Source organism: Lutra lutra, chromosome 9 (assembly GCF_902655055.1).
Source record: "Lutra lutra chromosome 9, mLutLut1.2, whole genome shotgun sequence".
Taxonomy (NCBI): Eukaryota; Metazoa; Chordata; class Mammalia; order Carnivora; family Mustelidae; genus Lutra; species Lutra lutra.
The window spans coordinates 11,177,164-11,203,455 of NC_062286.1; the positions used below are offsets into that span (position 1 = coordinate 11,177,164).

The 26,292-nt window shown below is 48.1% G+C and overlaps 1 protein-coding gene across 2 annotated transcripts in view; it reads right to left on the minus strand.

Moving 5' to 3' along the window:
* Positions 1-3,654: 3,654 nt before the first annotated feature.
* Positions 3,655-26,292, minus strand: part of NBAS (NBAS subunit of NRZ tethering complex) — a 329,816-nt gene continuing 307,178 nt past the window's right edge. Inside the window, exons 50-52 of one of the 2 annotated variants that reach the window (XM_047744603.1) lie at positions 21,742-21,880; positions 15,688-15,816; positions 3,655-4,081 (exon numbers count right to left, since the gene is read on the minus strand). In XM_047744603.1, the coding sequence (XP_047600559.1) occupies positions 3,806-4,081; positions 15,688-15,816; positions 21,742-21,880 (544 nt within the window). In that variant the 3' untranslated portion in view covers positions 3,655-3,805. Of the gene's footprint in view, positions 4,082-15,687; positions 15,817-21,741; positions 21,887-26,292 lie in introns of both variants that reach the window. The other variant, XM_047744602.1, reaches the window with a different exon arrangement.

Here is a 26,292-nt window from a genome sequence, read left to right on the forward strand (position 1 = left end):
CCCGGAAGAGGCAGAGAGAAAGGAGCCATTTGTGCTGCGCTTCTGTCCCTGGGACAGGGCGGCCTCACCCCTGCGCCTGGACCACCGGCTGCGGGAGCCTGAGGGGCGACAGATCTGTGTGGCTCAGCCCCAGCCCCGTGCCTCAGACACTGGGACGCCCCGTTGAGGGTCCTGCTTTGTAGACAAAGTGGCTCCTCGCTCCTCCCAGAATGACAGCATCGCGAGCCTCCTGACAGCTCTGCCTTCAGCCCAGCTCAGGCCTAGTGGGGCCTAGTGGGGGTGTGTGACCCTCGAGGTGCCCAAGAGCAGCACAGGAACTTAGGGAGGGCCCCGGGGGTCTCAGAGACCCCTCCCTGCCCCCGCCCGTGCAGGTGGTCCACTCTGACCCCCAGCCTCCTCCCACATACCCTCCCTGTCCTGACATCCCACAGGGAGCCCTCCCCCTGCTGAAGCCAGGCCTTACCACAGCAGGTTGGTGTCATCAGGACACAGAGAGAGCTACCAAGTGACCTTGCCCAGAGTCACAGAGCAGCCAGGCTGGCCCTCCAACCCAGATGCAGCCTCAGCCAGTGCTTCGTCCTCAGCCATGCCGGCTCCGCGTGGCTGAGGCCTGTGGCTCGTCAGGACCTGAATTCCATCAGGTGATGGAGCTGCCTCCGGCTCAGTGAAAATGCCAGTCCAGGCCCTTCCCGTTGGTGGGTGAGGCCTGCCACTAGAACCCTTCCTTCCAGGGCCATCTCTGTCACACCCCCTATGGCTTCCCTTGCTGCCCGACTGCTGTGGAGGCCTTGGTCTCTGAGGTCGGCCCCTTGTGCCCTGAGGCACCCTTCCAGAGCTCCCCCGGCAAGGAGAGACTCACTCTCCAGGCCCTCACCACCACCATCGGAACCGAGTTGGTGTTGTACTCTCACCAGTCTGCTGTGCTCCCTGCTGGCTCCCAGCCCAAGCGGGCTCCCCACGTCACGGCTCCAGGACTGGCACCATCAGTGTCAGGCTCCAGCACCATCGGGACCACGGGACCAAGCCTTGCTTGGTCCCACCGTCAGTGCAGAGAGAGCCCACAGCATGGCTGCTCATACAAGACACGCCCTTTCCTTCTTTTCAAGCCCCTAACACCTAGGAGTCTGTTTTCCTATTTTCTCACCTTCTAAGCCATATCCAGTTGAAAACTACTTTAAAGTTACTAAGAAGAGAGACAGCGTCCCAACTGATGGCCGTCACTGAGAGCACAGAGCTCCCTCCAGTCCCTCTCGACCCTTCCAGAGCGGGGCTGACGGACAGACAGGCCCAGGTTAGATCCTGTCACATTCCTCGTCTGCTTCTGAGTGAAAGGCAAGTGGCCACAGACATGGCCACTGAGAGACAAGGAGCCAGTGACATCAGTCCGGTTCCCCGGCTGGCTGTGGTTTACCATGACTTCAGCCGTCACCCCTAGTTAATTCTCACTGGTCGGGTTGAGGGGTGGGGGGCGCTCAGCATCAGTAGGTTTTAAATTTTCTTCAGGTGATTCTAATACGCAGCTACGATCATTAACCACGGGTCCTGACGACCTTCCAAATGGATATTAGCACTTCGGGTCCTTGACTCATCCTCCCTTCAGCAAGCTCGATATGCTAGCTAGATGCCGAAATTGTCTACAGAGAACATTCATGGGGGTCAAAGCCATGTGCACATTTTGGGAAACGTGGAATGCCAGGGAAGGTTTGAACGAAGGCTCCTGGGTACTGTGTGGGAAGCGGGAGCGTCTGGGCATTTCGGTGTCTGAGCTCTTGAACAGGCTGGGATACCAGCAGGCAGTTGGAAAGACTCCAAGAACATTTTAGAGCCCCTTTGCCATATTATCAGCTCATGAATGGAAAAGAAAGATGGAAAATAGAGCGTAGTGCTATTCAGATGTCCGCCAGGGACTTCACCCGGGTCCCTTGGCACCGGAAGGAGGTGCCACGAGGACGGAAATGCACACAGCATGCAGTCGAGGTTCGGAGTCAGACCGCTTCCCCCTGCCTCGCGGTTCTGTTACCTCCCGCTTTGTGTCCAACAAACAACAGTCTCTCTGCTCCTCGTTTCCTTATAAGGTTATCAATGATGACATGAGTTAATGCATTCCAAGCATGGGGTCTGTGTTTGGGGTGGGGAATTCCCTCAGCTGATGCAGGGCCTAGCACCAAGGAGGGAGAGGAGTCCCAGGGTGGACGGGGGATCCAGCAGGGCCCAGACCACGCTGGGCAGCAGTGACGACAAGTCACTTCGACCCTCTGGCCCTCGGTTTATTTATCTAGAGAGTCATGGTGTTATACTAGTGTCTAGGGCCTATAATTCTGCAGTGTGAAGAAAAACATTTCTGGATGGATCCCATTAAAATGGACTACATTATCTTAGAATACTGCTCAGTGTATGTTTTCGGTCGCCTGAAATGATGGAAGGGAGCTGTAAGGTTAGAGAAGACCCAAGTGACCAGTAGGCACACTTCCTGGGAGTGGCTCGATCAGTGCCATCTGGTACAACTGGTGCCCGCAGGGTCCCAGGAAGGCCTTTCTGGCCTTGTGGGTCTCTCCACACAGGTGTTACCTGACTGGGGAGAAAAATATTGACCCCCTTCCTCTAAAAACATTTCAGAGGCTTGTGTAAGCTATTCCCAAATTCTAGGTGCTACCAAAGGTTTGGACAAGGAACTCAGTCCAGGAGTAGACCACGGGTCAGAAGGCAGATGCTGGGCAATGAAGCTGCTAAATCTTGTCCAAAGATGATGAAAACTTTTTTTTTTTTTTTTTTTGTTCAAGCATTCTGTGGCTACACCCATAGGAGTAGAAAGGAGGCAAAGCCAGTGATGAAGACGGTGGCATGGACTGTGAGGTAAAGCAACATTATTCGTAGAGGGTGGGCCCGCCAGCTGCCGCCCAGACCATTGCTGTGGCTTGAATCTGGTGAGGCTCTCACGAGAGCGAAGCCCAGAACTTCCATTCTGAGCCTCCACCTTCAGGCACCCACGTCCGCGGTGGGAGCAACTGCCAGTGAGTCACGCATCGCAGTCCTTCTGCCCCCACGCAGGGGACACTCCTTCCATGTGACACACCCCCCCATAGGGTAAGAGCCCACAGCGGTGCTGCTAGCCGCCCCCCCCCGCCCCGGTTATCCAGATTCCAGATGCGCAACTTTGCCAACCTTAGTATGTGGCGTTGGTATGTGCGGGGACCCCAATTCAGTAGGCGCCTCAGGTGCTCCCTGGGATCTGGCTGTGGCCTCACAATCACGACTCACGGACTGCAACCCTGGTGAGCGGGGAGGACGTAACACGCTGCGTGTCACAGAGCCTCTCACACACAACCTCACGTAACAACGGTGACACAAACAGTACAACCCTCATTTTCCACTGACTGACGACGGTTCAGAGCGCCGGAGTCCCCAGAGCCGAACTGCGTCCCCAACCCGACACGGCCTTCCTCCGTCCGAGGACATCCACGCCGGCCACCGCCCGCTCCACACACACTCTCCCCTGCAAAGGCAGCCCCCGCCTCCACCACATCCGAAGTGTCCTGATTCCCTGGGTTCTACCCGAAAAGGCAGCTCAAAATAAGGAGGAAGGGTCAGGTCTCTGAGTCAGCGAGAAAGTAGGTTAACCGGTCGCCAACGAGAAAGGACAAGCGAGAAGGCCGCTCGTCGCTCATGTACAGCTTTATTTGCGGTTTGTCGGAAGCGCGGAGGACGGTGGACAGGTTCCCACGACGCCCGTGGGACGGCCGTCGGCTCGGGGGCTCCTTCCCGCGGGGCGGCTGAGGAGCCGCGGCCACGCAGGCCCGGGCCGGGCTCACACCCAGTGCTGCCCCGCGCTCAGCGCCGCGCTGAAGGTCCGCAGAGCCCGGTGCGTCCCCCTCACGGCCAGAAGGAGCGACCCCGCTTCGGCCACGTGGCCGGCGTCCCGCAGGTGTCCGGCCAGCCCCTCCGCGTCCCAGGGCCCTCGCCGCGGGCTGGCCAGGAGGTGCCGGACGACGTGCGGGTAGAAGGCAGTGGAGACGCACTTCGCCAGCAGCCCGGCGTCCAGGAGCAGGGACAGGAGCTCTGGGTCACAGTTCGAGTCGTTCACCTTTAGGAAAGGAGACAGGCACAACATGAGCGACACTTCACTTTGTCCTCGCCAGCCGACTCGTCACGCACACCCTCCCCTCTGCCGCCCGCTCCACTCGGCCCGTCCACCCACCAGCCTCAGCCCCTCGGCCCGGGTTACGGGCCGCAGAGCATCTGCCGTCCCCCGCGGCCGAGAGTGCGTCCGCCTCACTCCCCCGACTCCTCCCCACTCGGCCTGAGCCGTCCCAGGTGAGGGACCTGAGGGGTGAGGACTGCATGTCACGTGGTGGCCGTCAGGAGGCCCGCACAGGAGCTGCGTGTGGGTCAGCCTCGACGTCAGAGCCCGGGCTACCTGCGGCGCATGGACCGTGTCCCTGGAGCTTCACCACGGTCCAGGTCCTGGAACCCCAAACCTCCCCTGTCCGTAGAGCCACGTGAAAAACCTTCCCTCCAGAACAGGAAGACCTTTCTTCTACTCCGCTGAGAAAATACATCCGTCAACGCCGCTGATGTAAAGAGGGTAACGGACAGGAGGGCTGTAGGCTACTCTTGCTTAAGCCTCTAGAAAGCTTAGTACCTAACTTACCTTTTTAAGATTTTTTTAAAAAAGATTTATGTATTTTGGAGAGAGACAGAGCACTCATGTGTGCAAGCCCATGAGCGGGAAGAGGGAGAGTCTGCAAGCAGACTCCACGCTGAGCCTGGAGCCCAGTGTAGAGCTCGATCTCATGACCCCGAGATCATGGCCTGAGCTGAAATCAAGAGTTGGAAGCTCAACTCACTGAGCCACCAGGCAGCCCTTTAAGACATTTTTATATCGCTTTGGAGACCAATGTCATGGGGCTTGTTTTCAGCTTGGCTATCCTGTTTGCTCCCTCGTTTTACGGCTTGGTCTCTGTGTGGTTCTCCATGGCTGTGACACGTAGCCTAAGCGTTTCTATTTAATATTATTGTCCATGTTCTTTGTAAGAAATGAAGTCAACATTAGTCACACCCAAAACCCCGAGCCCCTCATTGACACCGGGGTGTCACAAACCAGCTTCATGACGGTCCTTCTTAATGTCACTGCGTGCTGTTAGTAGTTTTGGTTGTAGGAACCTCTAATGTGGCATTTCAAAGCCAATTACCTAACCTGTAGACCAGCTATACTATACAATTGAACACAGCGTGGTCTTCCCGCGTGTTCCATGACAAGGAGGTCAACTGTGTCCACCGGCTTCAAGAATGAAAACAAAAGCCACTCTGGGAACAGGAATTATGACCCACTGTCAGAGAGCATCCATCTTTCCTGCAACCTGGTGATCCTTTAAAACCAACAGAAACGTCGGCCCCAAGGCCCCCACCCCTTCGGGATGACATTCTCCCTAAGTCTCTCCCCAAACCTCTGACTCCTCCTTCCTCCACACTCCGTGGCTCTTGAACCCTCCGTCGTCATCCGTACACCCGTCTCCCCCGCCAGCCTGGGGGCTTCTGGAGGGCACGGAGGTTTGACCCTCCTTCCGGTCCGGCATCCAGTTTAATCAACACGCGCTCCATGGCCGAACGAACCTGCATCCGTGAACACGGTCACATTTCTGTAAACCGCGCAAGAACGGGACAAGAACACGATCCCTGCAGAGAACCCGCGTCGAGCTGGATTCTGGAACAGCAGAGTCTCCGCCAAGCCTGGGCCTCTCACTCTGTCGGCCGGAGCACACGCGTCTCAGCCACTTCGGCTCAGGAAGACGCTTCGGCTGAACTCAACTCGGGAGCTCTTGTTTGCTTTTGTTTTCAGAGACTGGACGGTAGGACGGGAAGGTGGTTTGACGGACCAGCTTTTCCGCTGCAAGCGACACGGGTGCTTTCAACACTCCCCGCCGGAGGCTGCTGAGGGGTTCCGTGTCTCTTCTCGCCTTCCAGCTTCCCTCCTCCTGCTGCCTCACAGCGAGCGGACAAGAATCTTGACCCCATGTGGGTGCTGCCCCCACCATCCCCGTGTCTACACTGACGGACGGCTGCCCACGTGCCAGCGAGCGCTCGGTCTCAACCTTAAAGCATCCCCTTGGGACATTACGGCCGTTGAAGGATGAAAGATCCCATCCGGCGAGGTCAAGTCCTGTGCCGAGGGTCTCGGGGCTGCTAGCTGGTGAGCCGGACGAGCAGCCCTCATCCCGGACTCGCCTCCTGTTTGCTCGCCTCCGGAACACGGCCTCTTCAGAGCTGAAGTCTTTTCTCTGTTTCCCCCGCAACCCCGATGGCCAGAATAGAGCTGGCCACATGCTAGGGGCTCGGCAAGACGTGTGGGATGAATCCACGAATGAATGAGTCATTCTACCGCTCTCATCCTTTCTTTGTTCGCTGCTGCCTCCTCGCCCGCACGTGCACGCGCGCGCGCACACACACACACACACACACACACACGCGGGGCGCCTGAGTTACTGTGCGTGCTATTGTTCTGTTCTCCCTTCACAAGAAAGAATCCCTCCACCTATCCCTCTAGGCGGGAACAGAACGTGTGCCAGGATGCTCCTGGCAAATGTTTGATAAAATGTACAGATAAAAGGCTCAGCATCCAAACACCGCAGGGCAGTACCTTCTTTGCTGCCCTGAACAAGTCTTCAGGGCTAGGACACCTTTATTATTCTGTTTACGCACGATCCCTCCCTTTGGGGGCCTGAAAGTCCCCTAGGAAGGGAGTGATGGATTTGTCCAGCTTGAGGAGGAGACAGGGGTTCTGTCAACGCCTGCTGCTACGGGCCCTCTCACTCGCGTCTCTGTCCGCTTTTCTCCAGTGCAACGGCTTCCTTAGAATCGGTTTCTGGCTGGATGCGCCCCCGACCTTCCAGAGAGCTGCCGTGCGCTGGCAGGTGGGAGTCCGCGGCAGGCGGGCAGGGACAGGCGGGCGTCCACTAAGAGTTCTCTAGGTACTCCCTGAAGCCTAAGGCAGAAGTCATGGAAATCAAATACAGAATTGCCCCCTTGGCCCACCCAGAGGTCCCCTCAAGAAAGGTCGAGTCTGAGACTGCTGACCTGCACTGAGCTGGGGCAGTGGCCAGGCCAAGGTTGAGGGGGGCAGAAATTCTGGCTTAGTGTCTTGTCATCAGGTGCTGAGAAAATGGAAGTAGCTGACCTCATTTCCTTTCTCTGACCTTGTACTTGGTTTCCAGCTCTTTGCAAAAGATACAGAATGGCCAGAGTATATTTTGTAATTGTCACATACAAGGAAAATACTTATTCTGTGCATATTTGGGACAAAATAGGGAATGAGAGACTACAGAAAGAAAGATGGCTTTTGTGAAGACTCCTTCCAACAACTGCATCTTAAAGAAAAGGAGCCTGAGGGTCAGAGAAGAGAAGAATGGCCTGAGGGCATCAAGAGCCAAAATTGCTTCTCTCCACTTGCCAGGCCTCCTGCCTCGGGGGAGCCAAGGCCAGCTGGGTTGTCAGCGGAGCAGAGTGCCTGGAGCCCCCCAAGCCTTCCTGGGCATGACTGTCCCACTGCGGAGTTGCCACAGTAATTTTTTAAGCCTCAACTTTTCCCCATTCTTGTTTTTGACCAAAATTCTAACTTAAGGCCCTAAAAGTCTGATGCTGTCTTACCACCCATTACCCCTAACCTACTTTGTTTTCCTTTTTGGAATTTAAAAATAAAAAAGTAGTATTAGGGGGCACCTGGGTGGCTCAGTGGGTTAATAAGCCTCTGCCTTCAGCTCAGGTCATGATCCCAGGGTCCTGGGATCAAGCCCCGCGTCGGGCTCTCTGCTCAGCAAGGAGCCTGCTTCCCCCTCTCTCTCTGCCTGCCTCTCTGCCTACTTGTGATCTCTGTCTCTGTCAAATAAATAAAAAAAAAACTTTAAAAGGAGAAATAGTTTAAAAAAACAAATTGTCTATATGTGGACCACCAGAAAATGACGTTTTCCTCCTTTCTTCTCCAGTAATTCTCCATGTGCACAGAGATGTTTTCACAATCATACAATATTTGTAGTCTAGCTTATTAATGTTAAAAATTTTTTTATTGCTTTTACATAGTTTTTAGTATTAAAAATTGTAATGGCTACAAAATTGTCTACTGATATAGATAACATTTATTTAACTTCTCCTGCTTGGAATATTTTAGCTGTTTTTAAATGTTTGATATTACTGAAGTACTATCAATGATTTTTTTTCTGTATGTGCTTTCTTGGAATCACTCCCATAGGATAACTTACCAGAAAGGCATTAACCAGGGTGTTCCAGGACAAACTGTGCCCCTCCCCCATCGCCATGTTGGGTCCTAACCCCCAGGACCTGAGAACGTGACTTCACTTGCAGAAAGAGGCTTTATAGAGACAATTTAGGTTAAATGAGTCACATGGGCAGATCTAATCCAGTCTGACTGGTGTCCTCATCAAGAGGAGAGGACACGGGGCGCCTGGGCGGCTCAGTGGGTTAAGCCTCTGCCTTCGGCTCGGGTCATGATCTCAGAGTCCTGAGATCGAGCCCCGCATCGGGCTCTCTGCTCAGCAGTGAGCCTGCTTCCTCCTCTCTCTGCCTGCCTCTCTGCCTACTTGTGATCTCTCTCTCTCTGTCAAATAAATAAAAATCTTTTAAAAAAAAAAAAAAAAGAGGAGAGGACACACACACACACACCCCTGAGGGGCACCCCTGTGAGGACTCAGGGTGAAGGTGGCCATCTGCAAGCCAAGGAGAGAGGCCTCAGGAGAATTCAATCCTGCTGACATCCTGACCTTAGACTCTGGCCTCCAGAACTGTGCGACAATAAACTTCTGTGACTTGAGTTGCCCAGTCTGTGGTGCTTTGTTACCGCAGCCCACGCACACTAACACACAGGAAAGAGGACCTGAAACCTTTTGGGCAGGGACACGAATGGGGGTGCAGCCATAGTTAAGCCAACCGTCCGGTTTACACGGGGAGCATCCAAGGAGGAGTGTGTCAGTCTCACTGTAAACGTCTCAGCTTTGGCAGTTACTATTTTGAAAACAAAATTATTTTGCTAATTTGGGAGATGCATAATGATACATCAAGGATGCTTTAATTTGAATGTTTATTTGCAAGGTCTGTTTCCCCCCACACTCTTTCCTATCATTTTTGTTTCTTATTGTGGGAAGCATCAAACCCTTCGCTCCTTTACTAGAGTTGTGACATCACTCTTTCCCACGTGGAAGGGTTCTTTGTATGTTAACCCTGATTTTAGTTATAATGAACATTCTAAACTGTTCGCAATTCTGTTTGGATTATTTGTTGTTTTATAGAAGTTTTACATTTTTACATTGCCAGGAAAAGAACTGTTCCTTTATGATTTTTTTCTATTGCTTTAAAGCTCAAAAGTTACAATTCCTCAAAGGATCTGATATATATACACATTTTTTTCTTATTTTTAAAAATATGTAAATTTTGAATTGATCAAGACTTACTTCAGTATTTGTCTGTGGAAAACCACTCGTCCCTGACATTTGCTTGACTGGTGCCTTCCCAGCTTGAGGAAAAAAATATGTTCTGTCACTTCTGGACTCAGTTGGGTGTTGGAAATAAATATGAAATAAGTCCGGGAGGATTAGTTGATCTAATTCCTCTGATCAAATAACTTTTGAATTCGAGTGACAGGCAGTCTGGTCTTGGGAAGAGTAGACAGACTTTGGGCTAGAGACCAATTTCTAGTCTTGGTTTCTTTGCTGAACAGCTGTGTGACCTTGTTAAGGACAATCTCTCAGATTCCACATCTGAAAAACAGACAGCGTCTAGGGGCTGTGATAACCTATGCTTTTAAGTGCCCAGCACAATGCCTGGTGCAGAGTTCAAGTTCAGTAGAGGGCCCAAGTTACTACAGTCAAACAAGGCATGAAGCATGTTCTAGAAGGGGAAGGTGTACACGTATCATAAAATGGGTAATGCTTGCCATCTCGATCACTGATTATTTCTTCTGTAATTAATTTTTGAGAATAAATGAAACTTTGAAGATCTTGGGAAAGAAATCTATTAAAGCACAAAGCGCTACTGTCTTCCAAGTCATGAAAATGTTATCTGCTTAATTCCGGTTTCCACAACAGGTAATGAACCTTCTCTGAATTAAAATCTTTGATTTTTATGGATCTATACCAAACGCAGAGTAATTATAATAATGAGGTAAGCTGAAATTCCACTAGCATAATGTATGCAGGGCCTCATTCCAATTATTTTAAAGAAGATTATTTAATATTATTTCACTGTTGACTTGAGGACAGGATATTTGTCTCAGGTTTACATATAGTGCTACTAATAAAAGTTATTAAATACCAACTACAAACGCAGAGAAATAAAAGGGCAGCACAACTGTATACTTGGGTAAGAAAAGTGCCCACAGGGTTTCTTCTGCCTCTCTGTTTGTCTGAATGATATTCGGACTCCACTTCCGCAGAAGCACTAGCCCCCCTCCCAGCATGGAATTTCACAGTACACCTCTTCTGAAACCAAAACGAGGACAAATCACCTAACTTAGGCTCTAGCAACAGGAGAGAATCTTGAAATGCCAAGCTTGCTCACCTCTATGACCACAGCAAATGCTGCATGGAGGGCCCCGAGTTTGGTTGGTTCCACACTCTGTACCTACCTCCTTCCTACTTTCATTTCCTGTGCAATTAATTGTTTCACATGTGACTCTCCCCGTAATTCCTTTGAACATAAGATGTTATTTTACTTGATCTTCACAAAAAACCTCACCCCGACACCCAGTACCAGGCTGTTCACTATCCGTGCAGCCTAGAAATCGAATAGATTGACCTACAGGGAGTGAGCTGCCCGTCCCCAGAGGTACCCAGCTAAGAACTGTGTGAGACGGCGGTTTTGAGGAAGCCCTCCAGAGTGGAAGAGACTCTCACTAAGGAGGAAGTGGTTGGAAACCTGGATAGAGTTAAAGAGGAGACAAAGAAAGAAGGGCTTCTTGGTTCTGTATAACATCTTTAATGTAAAGATGCACTTCTGGGAATCTTGGAGGCTCTCCTTCCAACCCAGACATGGGTGCACTGTCAGTATTGCCGGTAGGTTCCTATGCCTTCCGGGCAAGATGAAAGGGGCTGAGACTCCCCAATACTGAAACACACGAAGGACGGTCCCCAGAAGCAACTATTCTGAGCAGCTCCATCGGGCAGGGTGGCGATCAAGACAAAGGTGCAGCTTTCAATCTGCAGGTGCTCTCGTACCACGAGGGTTATCAGAAACTGGTGGGGGCACCCCGGGACGTGGTGAGCTCCCGGCCCCCAAGAGCGCTTGACCTCGAAGTCTGAGCGGGTTTGAAAAAGGAAGCCCTGTGGTGGCCAGGCTGTTAGATCAGCTCTGCCCGAATCTCTTTCAGAGCTAATATGATGCGAGATGCTTCCAGCAATTTCATTTCTCTGCAGAGAGAACCCACATCCACCGTAAGACAGCGTGCCCCGTCATGGCACAGCTGAGGACAGGCTCTGAATATTAGGTCCAGCGTTTCAATTTCAACGCCGGCTCCTACTAGCCAGGTGACCTCGGAGTCTCTGTGTTTTCATCTGCGAAACTAGAATGTGATCTTCTCACAAGGTTATTAAGAAGAGAAAGTGAGGCTGTGCCTACTACAATGCCTGGCAAAGAGTTGGTGCCAGAAAGATGGTGGTTATTAGCTTCAGAGAGAAATGCTTAATTAGGTGTGATTAGGCCGTATACCCTCCCTCTGAAACCCCTGAATGACGCTCTCACTAGGCGGCGTAGTCCAGGACCGATCCCGGGCAGGAGGGTGCAGGTCGAGGCACTGAGCAGTACTAAGGAGAAGGAAGCCGTGAAGAGCAGAAGCCAGCACAAATCTGGAACTGTTCTTCAGTCTACAGAACTGTTATGGATCGACAGCTGCTTCCTCTGATGAAATGAGTGATGAGTTTCGACCTGCGGAAAATCCTCCAGAGATCAGATCTGAACACGGCAGCAGGAATCTCCTTCTTGGACAGAGTAAGGTTTTGGAGGCGAGTTCGCATCTCACTGGGGCTGATGGACAGACAGCCCGACTTAACTTCGACTTAGGATTTTTTGACTTTACGAAGGAGCACAAGCAACACACATTCAGTAGGCATCACTGCATTTGGATTTTGGCTCTTTTCCTGGACTAGCAACACGCAGTGCTATCTCTCTTATGAGGCTGGGCAAAGCCACAGCTGCCCACCGGCCACGCGACCACGAGGGTGAACATCTGATACGCGGACCACCCTCTTCTGCACCCACACGGCCGTTCTGTTTCTCACCTTCAGTACAGTAGTCAACAAACTATGTGAGACATTCAATACTTTATTATACGATAGGCTTTTGTGTTAGCTGATTTTGCCGTAGGTTAACAGAAACGTTTGGAGCGTGGGGTAGGTGAGGCTAAGCTCCGATGTTCTGTAGGCTAGATGAATTAAATGCATTTTTGACTTATGATATTCTCAAATTATGATAGATTTATTGGGACGTAACTCCACCGCTAGCTGAAGAAGATCTCCACCACACCAGGGTTTTAATTACTCATCAACAACATAATCTCTAAGACAGACTTTCCATTTCTTCAGGAAAGAGACTGAGAGCTGTAAGAGGTTACACACTCAACACTAGAGGTCTGCAAATTTCAGAAGAGCTTTGAGAAGGAAGCAAGCACTGCTATTAGAGGTGAAGCGGGTACAATCTTGGGCACCAGCACTCACGTGCCATCCGTGCAGCTGTAAACACTCACAAAGCTGTCAGCATCTCACAGCTTACAGTGGAATAACACATGTGATCAGCGAGCAAGGGGGGCGCTTTTCCACCTCGGCCCACAAGTTTGCAGGAGCAATTGCCTATCAGAGTCCCTGTACTGGACACTTTTTCTTTTAATGTCAACAGGAACTAGCGTCCATAATCGTAAGGGGGAAACTGAAGTCACCGGTGAACTCAGGCCCTCTCCTAACGGACGGAGTGAATAGCAAAATAAACACAAAAGAAGAAAGCAAAAAAAAAAAAAAAAAGAAAAAGAAAGCAAATGTATTATATCTTCCACTGCAATACCACATAGGATTTTAAAACAGCTAGTCAGAAAAAAACTGAAATAAAATAAAATTAAAATGGCGGGTGAGGATTCCTGCAAAAAGGCCCATTGCAACTCTTCCCTTAGAGAAGTGTCACATGACCTTTGAATGGTGCCGGGAGAGAGTGACGAACGACAGCTAGCATTCTCGAGATGACAAAGTGACAGAGGTGGAGAACAGGTGAGGAGCTGCCACAGGCTGCTGGTGGGAGGTCGGGGGGGAGGGAGAAGGTGGCCGTGGCTCTGAGGGGTCGCACGAGGGATCCCTGGGATGGAACCGGTCTGTATCTTGACCAGAGTGGGGGTGACACAAATCTCCATGCGACGATACCGCACACAGACTCCCCCCCAAATGAGGCCGTGTCAAATGACTGGAATCTGAGTCCGTCTGCTCCCGTCCTGGCTAGAACGCCACACTGCGGCTGCGCCAGACGTCACCACTGTTGGCAACTGGACGAAGGGCGTAACGGATCTCGCCGCAGTGTTTCCCACAGTTGAAGACAAAGTTAAAATCATCTCGAAATAAAGCTAAAAATACATAAGAACTGGAAAACTCTGCCAAACTTTAGCACCAAGTCTGACGATACTCGGCATTTTTATGAACACATTTTAAGGTCACAGACGGGTTACCTGACGGGGACACCCAGCCCCAGCTGGAGAGGTTACCGTTAAGTCTCACGACCCAGTGCCCGCAGGTGAGGGTCTTGGGGGCGGGTAAGTGACTCAGCTCAGCAACTGACTCCTCTGCTTTGAAACTTTGCATCTAGAGGCCGCAGAGGCGTTGCTGTTGTCATCACAACCCCAGGCAAACCAGCCTCAGGCCACGGGCCTATTTCAAAACCACAGAGTTTTAGCACAAGGCTGCACGTCAGATCAAAGTGGTACAGAGGTACATCAGCACCACTTCAAAATGACTTGGGTGCTGCAAGGTTCCCATTTGGTTTCTTATTCTGAAAGTGTGTGTGTGTGTGTGTGTGTGTGTGTGTGTAGGGGTGGGCAGGTTAGAGGGGGTGGGGTCGTGTCTGGAGGGGTGGTGGGCAGCCGTTAGGGAGTCCCAGAGCTAGCTGCAGTTCTATGAGATGCACTGGAGATGAAGAATCTTTAAAATGAAAACTGATACACTTGCCTATGCAATTTCGAACTGCACTGCGAGCTCTGTGCACGACGAATATGGAAAGGCAATGTATGATACATCACTGTTTTATTCTCAAAGAGGCCCATGGCGAATTTAGTGGGAATACTTAAGCAGCGACACTAATACAGGGTACAGTGGTGATGAGGAGGAACAGCACTGAAAATATGCAGTCTGCTTTTCCTCTGTTTTTCCCTTCTTCCTGATTTCTTGGCTTTACAATTAAAAAAAAAAAACAGGCTAAGGAAAAAGAATCCACCGTAATTCTTAGCTTCTTGTAAATTCCCCACATAATGCAATGTTTATGTTAGCACGGACGGACGGGCGGGCTACCAGCACACAGGTCCCCTGCTCTCCCAGCACACACGCAGGTCCCCTGCTTTCTCTATTTCCGTCTAGTCTCCAGAGAAGCCCTGTCCTGACCAGTCTTCAGTGATAATGAAGGCTAGTCCCAAAATCTTTACAGAATTCAGAAATACATCTCAATGAATAAACGCATTAGATTTTTCTCATTTTGTTCATTATGACCATTTCCAAATGCAATTACGGTCCGTGTTCTGTAACCATATACCTAACTTTCGGTATCCGTTGTTATTAAATCTCTTCACTGTCTCGTTTAGCAAGTCTGTATCTTCCGCTCTAGAATTCTCCTCCCCTCTCTGGTCCCTGGAAAACATCGCCTTACATTTCTGTGAAAAACTCACATGCATGAGTATACCCACACACCTAAAATTGTGTGTGTGTGGTGTGTGTACACACTCACAAAACTTCAAATGAAAAAATGGTCTCCCTACAGAAGGGTTTCAGTAATACATACAACACATTCATACAACACAAATTCATTAAAACACAATCCTGAGCTATCTATTCCCAAAGTGTAAAATTTTAAAAGGCAAGAACAAGTTTCTTCCTTAATCACGGTAACAAGACAACCAGCCTTGAGGGAGAAATCTCAGGCCTCGACTTTAGTACGTCATTCCTCAAGCCAAGACACTGCTTCAATGGCACTTTAGTTTGCCAGAGGAAATAAGAGCTTGAGACTTCAGATGGCTCCAGTAAACGTAACTTGTAGCCACCGTCTCACCTTTAATTAGTACGTAACCAAACACCTACGTCCAGGCACAGAAGCCTGCCCACCGCGACAAATTCCCTTGATCCAGATTTCAAGTGGCGAGGACATGTCCACTGGTCCTTGACGGCTGTGACATTTCCCTAAAGGGTCTAATAGGCTGCTTCTCTAGAGAAACTGCTTCCTTATTCGGATTTGTATTCTCAGCACATAAACACGGAGTCTGGTTCATGGGAAGAGTTCAGTACATATTTATAAAATACACATTTACTTCTTAGACAAAACAGAAAGAGTTAATGTGGTCAGAGGACACTGCAGAGAAAATGGTCTGAGATGAATCATGGATATTATTTATGAGAATGACAATGCAAATTCATTTCTTGGAAACACACACGAGAGTCAGTCCCCCTGGAATACCTGGCCAACGGCGGTGACGTGCTCCAGTGCCACGGCATGAAGGTGCTCATCCCGGCTCTCGAGGAGAAGTTTCAGGGCTGGGAGCAGCAGGGACTGGCTGAGCAGCAGTGAGCACAGCTCCTTCACGCCCTGAAACCGCAGGTACAATCAGGTGAGCGAGGAGGCAGGAGGCACTCCGTATCCCAGGCACTACTCTGGTTGGGGTCTCTTTCCACATCTTTTCATAGGAGTGTTGTGTGTCTACGTGTGTATGGAGCACAGATAGGGCCACGCTGATTTAGCATTTGGTACCTGCTTCCTTCATTTCACAACAGACAGTAAATATCTTCCTGAGCTCTCAGATATTCACCTGATACTCACCAGACACTGCATTTCACGGCTGCCCAGGGTCCCCCTGGATGGATAGAGGACTGTGGTCTATTCTTCTAATCTCTCCAGAGCTCTAGTTTCCTCACCAGCAAAATGGAGGTAATTATATCTGCTTTGCAGTTTTGTGTGTGTGTGAGAATAAGCGTTAATGAATAATAACATACAATGCTCAGAATCTTCTAGACACTTAACAAATGATAAAAATTATTACCAGTTGTTATTATCAACAATATCTAGTTGTCTTCTGCAATAAGAAAAGCCAGCAACTTAAACATTTAAAAACCTGTTTATAATTCTAATGTCAAGGTGAACTGAATGTTTCATGAAAACTATCTGTGGTCCAGAAAAATGAAAATGCATTTGGATCTCCACATAGGCATTTGAATTTTGTCCTCAGCGTTTTATTATCCTAGCTGAACCTGTCATCAGAGAGCAGACTTTTATATAAGATAACAAATGATAATCCTTCACAAAGAAAGTGTAAGAGAATAGACAATAAATTTGCAAGCTCTTCCTCCCTACCAAGCTGTGTGCTCCCCGGTGTCCTAACTAGCTGTAACAGAAAGAACAGAACATCTGGACCAAGGACCGGACAATGAGTGCAACTTCATTATACAAAGCAAGGGCTGTTTTTGAAAGAACTGAGAAATCACTACCCACCACCAATGCCATGGGACTGATCTTCTCTTGCACTCCTCCAAGAGTGGCATATCAGAGAAGAAAAACTCAAGTTTATGACATTTTCATAATTTCTTTGCATTATTATAAAGTGGAGATAAAACAAGAAGCTCCTATTTAAAGCCCAGGATAAAGGCCTCTCGGGCATTCCACTCACTGTAGTGTTTTCACCTTTCCCCTTAGCATGTCTACTGGAGATCAGCAAGGCCTTCAGTTTCAGATTGGAAGGTCCTGCTACATGACCTTGTGTGAAACTGATCAACACCGGCAGGGTAACAGGTTTGTGAGGGGTGTACTTCAATAGTCATGGATCCTATGTCAGAAAAGTCCTCTGTGAGCCCTAAAGTACACAGTCATATGGTCTCACCGAGTGTCTGGGCCAAAGAGAAGTGCAGATTTGTAACCTGAGATGCCAAAACCTGCAGAGCATATTTGGGAGGATGAAACAGAAACTCCCATACATGACAGTTTCACAGAGCTGTCACCCACCAACTTGCTTTGGTCTCCCTCCCCCTCTTGGAATGTCCCAGCAATGCTCCCCCACCTGCACGTTCCTCGGTGCCCAGGAGCCCTTCCGGCCACCATGGAGTTTTCTGGATCTCTGTTGTCCCACACGGCAGCCAGGAGCCGCATGTTGGCTAGTGAGATCTGCCTAGTGTAATCGAGGCACTGTTTTTAAATTTTTATTGAACTGTCCTTCATTTAAATTTCAGTAACCACACATGGCCGTGGCTACCGTCCTGGAGGTGAAGCAGACACAATGAGCTCCCGCATACCTCACGGTCTGTATACGGGCTTTAACCTCTGCTGCTTCTCTGCCTGCGAGACCCCTACTGGTTCTCAGGGTCTCAGCTAAAAGGGCATAGGAAAACCCCAAGTCTTACAAAGACACCTCTGATCTCCCAGGCCCAGCACTCCTCCGTTCCACCATACTTCATAAACATTTATTCATCTGTTCATCTGCCTCACTTTCCCTTCTCTGTATTCCAGACTTGCTTGGTATATACTATACCTCAAAATACTTGTATATAATTCCTTCTCATCTCATATCTACTCGTTGACTAAGTTATCAGTACTAGGTAAAGAGGTATTTCTCAGCACTTTATGATAACTTAGACTAAGCATAGCACAACAGCTTTGAGGACAAGTTTTATCAAAATAACCTGGATACCCTTCGGAGCAGACAACCTGGACAGATGGTGAGGAAGTGTGTTGGCCTAACTGTCTAGGATAGGGTGCTTAAAGGGACTTACCTTTTCCTTCATCCCCGTTTCTTGTCCCCTAAGTTCCCATATTTAGAGGATTTTTTTTCCCTTCATGACTCTGAATGCCTTTAGGTCATGCCTGCTGTTGCTCATGGTACTTGCTGAATTATGGCCTTTACAGTTTTGCTGATGGAAAATATTACCTGAAGGATAAAATCAAGGACATCTAAGAACGGAGAAGTCCTTTTTGAGCTGCTGAGTATTTTTAATCTCTTAGCTAACAGTGATTGGCTAAATACTCCTTATTTAACGACTATACTAGGTTCTCTGCATAGTTTCCCCTCTGTTGCAAGAAGACAGTGTATCAGGAGTTTTACAGAGGGATTTTGGGAGCTCTAAGAAAGGTCAAAATAGCAAAGAGAACCAAAAAGCACCCCACAGGTACCTTCCCAGCTCAAACCTGTCTAGCCATCAAGATACAGAATAAGAGACCTCGAATGCAGAGGAACAGGTATGTTGGGCCCAAGGCCAGGCCAGAATCCAGGGGACTGTCATCTATGGTGAGGCCCCGGGGCATGGCTCCTGTGGCTGCTGGGTGTCAGAGAAGTGGGACCAGTCCTCCTGCCCATCCTGGGGCATCCTGCGCCTGAAGACATGGCAGGGCCTGTGGCAGGAGCGTGGGGCAAGGTGTACAGGGATGGGTGTCATCTGACCTGAAAATCGAACTCCAGACATTATCAGAAGTAACTCGACTGCGAGAAGGAACAATCACACTGAGACTTAGCTGCTGGAGATTAGCTAGGCTCACTCACCGGCTGGCGTCTAACTCCCACCCACCCGACTCAATGCCCCTGTGACTCTTGCTGGTTCTGGCTGTACCTCCATGAAACCGGGGACCTTTGGGGCCAGTCGCAAATAGCTGGAACTTGGAATTTTAAATCGTAAATGCCGAGAATCTGTTTTATGCCAATTTCTCATTCTGAATATCTCCCATTCCTGATTCCTGATTCCTATATTGCCATGGATGCAAGCTAAGAAGGAGAATACAGACCTTTCCAGACTGTAGGACACATGACCTATGAGCAACATTGATTTTATCCTTCTGGTAATATTTTCCACCAGCAAAGCCAGCATGACCGGAAGTAAACAGGTACCAGAGACAACAGCAGGGATCAGGTAAAGACGTTCTCAAGAGTCATGAGGAACGAAAAAAATCTCTAAATATGGGAACTTAGTGGGGGGATGGGAAATGCAGATGAAGCAAAAGGTTAAGTCCTTTTAAGTACCCTGTCCCAGACAGGCACATGTACTTTATAAACCATAGAGTAAGGCAACCAAAGGTATTGGGTTACAAAAAAAGTGAGTCATGGATAATTTTCCCACCACGGTGATATTCAACATTATGAAGTTCTGAAATTAGACTGTGTAATTTCCAAATGCTGTAAAATAAACTTAACAAGACATTTCCATTTCTTAATTACAGTGTTCCTTCCTTTGTAACAATTTTAACTCACATTTGAGCACAGTTAACAATCAACAAAAATAGTACATAACCTTGGCAAGATTCCTTTAATCATGGCATCCTAAGACAAAAATCTGTACATGTACCCAGTTAAAAGATAGCACTGAGGCTGCATAAGGAAAAACAAACATAAGAAACCGTGGCAACACAACTCATTTGATGATAATTACCCCTTGTCTCATCAAACTGGAATAGACAAGTGATAAGGACCTACTTCAAAATGGGGCTCAATCTGGTACCTTTCTGACATCCCCAAGAAAACTGCAGACCCATGGGCGGGGAACCTGCTTCCTCCTCTCTCTCTGCCTACTGCTCTGCCTACTTGTGATCTCTGTCAAACAAATAAATAAATAAAATATTAAAAAAAAAAACAAAAAAAAAACAGACTTTTTCCTCCATGTCCTAGAAGGTCGCCCCCTGAACTTCAAGTACAAGCTAAGAGTACTCAATACTACTTTGGACATTCGGATGTGTTAGTCATCCATCAGCAGGTGGCTGAATGCTAACACACGTAACTGTTGCTAACCTTGATTATGAAGCTAACAGTGTGTGGTCAAGGTCAGAGATGCTGTGGCCGCGTTCTCAGCTAACTTCCCTTCCCTGCCTCAGCACTAACTGTAGCAAAACCAAACCGAGGAGGACATTTAAGTGAGCTAACAAACTCCTCCAGGTAATGGTGGAGATCCGAACACCCTTCCACCTAAAACACCAATAATCCAGGCCTTACAGACTTCAGGCCATTCTTGAAGAAGTACCCTAGGAGAGGGGGGAAATGACAGTAAAACTTAAAGAACTACGTATAACACATTCAATACGTGAGCACCCCAGGGGTGTTAAGAGCGGCTCCCGTGAAAGTATTTCTCTCCTCCGCGTTCAAGCAGGGCCTCCGTTTGGGGACCAGGTCCGCCATCCGTTGCCTGAGTGACCTGAAACAGGACCTTTGCTCTCAGAGCCTCTGTTACATCTGCTGAAAAATGAAGGTCAAGGAACCTCCTCCTGATGGTGGTGAAGGTTAAACCGGATGGTGGGAGCAGGAGGCCGAGAGTGCTAGTGGGTGCTGGGCAGCGCCGTTACCCAGCCTGCCACCCTAAATCGTGCTTCCCCCACCAAGGTTCAGCAGAACTGGCGGGGCCCTTCTGGCATTTGGTCCTGATCTAACAAAGCCTGATCTCAGCTGATGTTAAGGTCAAGATGAACCCTCGTTGTTTATACACTACTCACCCTGGGGGGACGATAAACTGCGTGGAGTCCCCAGCTCCACGCAGCATGCTGAATCCCGCCGCGGGTGAGAGAGGGGTGACGCAGCCATGGTTGCAACCCTCAGGGGCTCACAATACAGCCCAACACACCACAGGTAAGGAAGGAGATGATGCAAGCAAACCACATGGCGGGGTATAAAGGGTTCAATATCTTACAGAAGAATTTTGTCGTTCTGGTCGTTGGAAGACTTCTTTCAAGGGATAAAATTTTTTTTAAAATTCAATCAGAAAACACTCAGACCCTCAATCAGAAAGCAATTCATTAAATGTACATTCCTAATGAGAATATTTTCCTTGAGTGATTACAGTGAGGATTCAAAGAATCATATTTACAATTTTATTTTATCTCCTGCGTGGCAGAAACTTGAAAACCAATTAATCCATTTAGTGCCATTATCCAAATGCTTACATTTAAGACATGTAAAAATTGCTCCAACAATACACTGCTGAGGTCGGGCTCACAGCAGGGAGCTGTAATTAATATGTGCTTATTTGAGAATACACAAATTTATATATATATTAGGCAAACACCTCAGTGACAGCCAAATTATGGGATCAAAGAGAATGATGGTCAAAGTGGAGGTGGCTGTGTTTCGACCACGTTAACAGAGAAAACATATTGTGGTCATGTAATCTCACGACGAGAGGGGCACTGGGGCTTACCGCTCTGTTACCAGCTGGCCCAGTTTGGGCAGAGACAGCACACGGGCTGGCTCCCAAGACCCCGGGCATGGGAGCTTCAGTTCGACATAAGAGGGCCTCCAACAGGAACTAAAGGCTGAGTTACACTCTGGGGCTTGTAAAGGGAATAGGCTTCAGAGCCTCCAACAGAGAGAAAACCTCCTCGAAGCACCCTCTCGGCATGGCTGTCCTTCGTTTGATCTCTTCCAAATTATGGGCCTTTGCCTCCTGATAACTTACGCTCAGTGTTCGTCAAGCCCAGTCGCTGACGCTGCTTCTCCTAGAGTTTGGATCAGGGAAGGGCTGCCCCCCAGGAAAACCACTGGAATTCTCCACTCACCTCTGCAGGGAGCATCTGCTTGGTGTTGTATAAAGAGCGGCAGATTTTCAAGATCTCATTCCCCAGTCCGTCCTTGTTCTCCGCTGCACATCTGGTCAGCATCCCGGTCATCAACCTCACCCACGGATTGCTGGTTATGCTGGTTCTAAGGGAGAAAAACGCGAGGCACTGGGAATGAATGGTTAATGTAACAAATGGGACGCGAAATGTTAAGAAAAGAACTGCCACCTCGTGAAGTAAAATGCTTTTTGGCAAATGGCAATCACGATCTAGAGGATGTGTTCCTTCAAGTCCCTCTTGCAGAAAAGAGAACATCTCCCGGAGAAAAAAGAGCTCGAGGGGGCATCACCAAGTGCCCAGCAGTGTGGAGGCTGCGGGCAGACCTTCAGAGCACAGCGGCCCAGAGGCCGGAGCTCCCATCGGGGTCATGGGCCGGCTCCCTGGCTTCCCACCTGGGTGTCTCAGGGGAGTCACTTCAACGCTCTCAGTCCAGATGGTCAGTGCTGGGGAAGCCACTCAGCCTCTCTGGGCCTCAGGTTTCCTCACTCTGAGAAAGCAATTTAATATTTTCCTAAGAAAATTGCTTTATTCAGTGAATGATGTCTGTAATTGTGCCTTCTCAATAGAAGGCACATCTGAGTCTTTACCACCTAAATACTGGCTTCTGCTGAGCCTAGGATTAGGATAAGGACTTCAGGGCCAGGGCAGGAGTGAGGGACAGCGAGGGCAGTGCACAGCGGAGGTCAGCCTGGGAGCACAGGCAAGCGGTACAGAGATTACACTGTGTCCTTCATGCAGTTAGTTTTTCTTCCTTTCTTTCTCTTTCTTTCTTTTTAAGATTTTATTTATTTATTTGTAAGAGAGAGAGAGAGTGAGCATGAGCAGGGAGGGGGCAGAGGGGGAAGCAGGCTCCCCGTTGAGCAAGGAGCCTGATGCGGGGCTTGATCCCAGGACCCTGAGATCATGACCTGAGCCGAAGGCAGTTGCTTAATGGACAGAGTCACCCAGGAGTCCTCAGTTTCCTTATTTCTAAAACATAAAAGCATACAAGTTTGCTTTTTGTTTCCCTTCTCTGGATGTCAGTACCCCGTGTTTCATACAAACTTCACAATTTACATTTCCAGAAACACGTTAAAGGTACATTCATTCCATGGCCCCAGGAACAGGTTACCAATTTTGCTTATAGTGTTATTTAAAACAATTTTACTATTTGTAAGTCTGTTGTCTTAGCACAGCTCTAGATTCTAGACACTGAACACCTAAGGTGGTTCTTCCCTTCAAAGGACTTCATTCCTTGTCCCCTAAGAAAAATGTCAGGTGTAACAATGACAAAGGGACTCACAATACTAGCCTTTGGCAAAGCCTTTGTATCTCGGCTCAAACGAACACTGTGTGAGGACAAAGAATACTGCTTATTTCAAGGGATGAACAAAGCTCTGAGAGGGTCTGGAGGACTGGGGAGTCTTCTTACACTCAAGGACTCACCCTCTGCTTTTCTCTTGCACAGGCTGAATTCCACTCTCCTGGGTTTTCTCTAATGGGCCGCCTCAAGGCAGCGGAACCAGTGGCTGGCCAAACAGCGCACCCCAATGGGCCATGCGGTGTGGACATGAATTACCAAAATGTATTTTTCACCAGCCAGTTTTGATACACTGGATGAGAATTATAAATCTCCCACAAGGATGGATCTGTTATGCTTTCCATGTATTGCCCTCCAGGGGAATACAACCAAAAACCCACTGACACAAAACAGACACACGGATCAATGGAACAGAACACAGAACCCAGAAATGGACACTCAACTCTACAGTAATATTCAACAAAGCACACAAGAATGCCCAATGGAAAAAGTGTCTTCAACAAACAGTGTTGGGAAAATTGGACAGCCATGTGCAGAAGAATGAAACTGGACCATTTCCTTACACCACACACAAAAATAGGCTCAAAGTGGAGGGAAGACCTAAATGTGAGACAGGAATCCATCCAGATCCTTGAGGAGAACTCAGGCAGCAACCTCTTCGACCTCAGCCGTAGCAACCTGTTGCTAGATATGTTTCCAAATGCAAGGGAAACAAAGACACAAATGAACTATTGGGACTTTATCAAGATCAAAAGCTTTGGCACAGCAAAGGAAACAGTTGACAAAACCAAAAGACAACTGACAAAATGGGAGAAGACATTTGAGATGTCTTATCAGATAAATGGTTAGTATCCAATATCTAGAAAGAACTCACCAAACTCAATACCCAAAAACAAGTAATCCAATCAGTAAATGGGGAGAAGATATGAAGAGACATTTCTCCAAAGAAGACATACATAATGGCCAACAAACCATGAAAAAATGCTCATCATGAGGCATCAGGGAAATACAAATCAAAACCCCAGTGAGATACCACTTCACACCAGTCAGAATGACTAAAATTAACAAGTCAGGAAATGACAGATATTGGCAAGGATGTGGAGAAAGGGGAACGCTCCTACACTGCTGGTAGGAATGCAAGCTGGTGTAGCCACTCTGGAAAACAGCATGGAGATGTCTCATAAAGTTGAAAATAGAACTACCCTACGACCCAGCAATCGCACTACTAGATATTTACCCTAAAGATACAAACGTAGTGATCCAAAGGGGCACTTGTACCCCAATATTTATAGCAGCAATGTCCACAATAGCCAACCTATGGGAAGAGCCCAGATGTCCATCGAGAGATGAATGGATAAAGGAGATGTGGTGTATATATATAATGGAATATACTCGGCCAGCCAAAAAAAACAAAAACAAAAAAACAAACTTGCAATTTGAAGTGAAATAAGTCACTCAGAGAAAGACAATTATCAAATGATCTCAACTCATATGTGGAATTTAAGAAACAAAACAGAGGATCATGGGGGTAGAGAGGAAAAAATGAAACAAGAAGAAATCAGACAATGAGACAAAACATAAGAGATAATCATAGGAAACAAACTGAGGGCTGCTGGAGGGAGAAGGTGGGGGATGGGGTAAACAAGTGATGGACGTTGAGGGCACGTGATGTAACGAGCACTGGGTGTTATATAAGACTGATGAATCACCGACCTCTACCTCTGCAACTAATAATACACTATATGTTAATTAATTGAATTTAAATTAAAAAAACTTTAAAAATTGAAACAAAATTTTAAATATTAATTCATTAACAACAAAATGTATGACAGTCACATAACTCACACTATTAAAATACCTATATTTTACAAAACAAAGCACAAAAAACGAAAACACCCAAGTTGGTTCAGTAAATTAGCAGTCATGTGGATTAAGCAAATTTCTTAGTTTTTAAGTTTACTGTGTTAACTGGCAACATTCAATCGTTGTCACACTCTACTTCCCTTCTTCCTGCCTTTCCCACTCTTTCTCCCCTCCCTCCCTTTATGGGGGTGTTATTCCGAAATGCTGAAGTCATATACTGGTCTTATACTGTCTTTTGGTTTTGTCACAACCAAAAAAAGGTACTCAAAAGTACTCTTAAGAACAGATTTGGGGGCGCCTGGTAGCTCAGTCGGTTGGGTGTCTGCCTTCAACTAGGGTCGTGATTCCAGAGTCCTGGAATCAAGGACCTTGACCTCCCTCTCCCTCCACGGCTCCCCCTGTTTGTTCTCCTCTCACTGTCAAATGAATAAATAGAATCTTTAAAAAAAAAAAAAAAAAAACACAATCTTGAAAGTGTCCCATCATAGAGTCTCTTGTGATAAAACACCAATTTGGCCCAGGAAAAAAGCCAAAACAGACGTTATTTGACCTACCCTGGTCCCCTCTTAGATAGAGGTATGGCTGGTAGGAGAGTTAAGAGGACCAGTAATGGTTTGATTCTAATGAGTTAATAAAGGAGGTTTTTATTTATTTATTTTTAAAGATCTTATTTATTTGTCAGAGAGAGAGGGGGAAAGAGAGAGTGCACAAGCAGGAGGAATGGCAGGGAGAGGGAGAAGCAGGCTCCCTGTTGAGTAAGGAGCCTGAAGTGGGACTAGATCCCAGGACCCTGGGACCATGACTTCAGCGGAAGGCAGACACTTAAATGACTGAGTCACCCATGCATCCCTTAAAGGAGGTTTTAAAAACACAGGTTAGCAATTTACAAATTTCACTTTATACTGGCTTTCAAAAAATGTACCTCTAAAAACTAAGATTTTTTAAATCTATAAATGTAGTAAATGTTTAAAATGCAATAAATGTCTTAAGTGAAGCTGACTTTACTTCTTGTGGGTAAGTGAGTGATTTGAAATGGTCACTGTTCTAAAAGTACAAGAAACCGTAAAACCACAGTAAACTAATAGACTGAGGGCAGTGTACTTTGATACTGAGAAATTCTCTTTAGACCAAGAGATCCATTTTGAGGGCATGAGGAAACCTACACTGCAACCCTAATCATCTGCTAAAAAAGCAAAGCATTACTGACAATCTAATTAGTGGGCCATATCTACCGCACATGATCGTCACAGAGGAGCTGGTTAGAAACAGATTCTCAGGGGAGAGCTAGACTCAGCAAGCCAAGCATGGGTGACTGTCCCTCTCTCTCC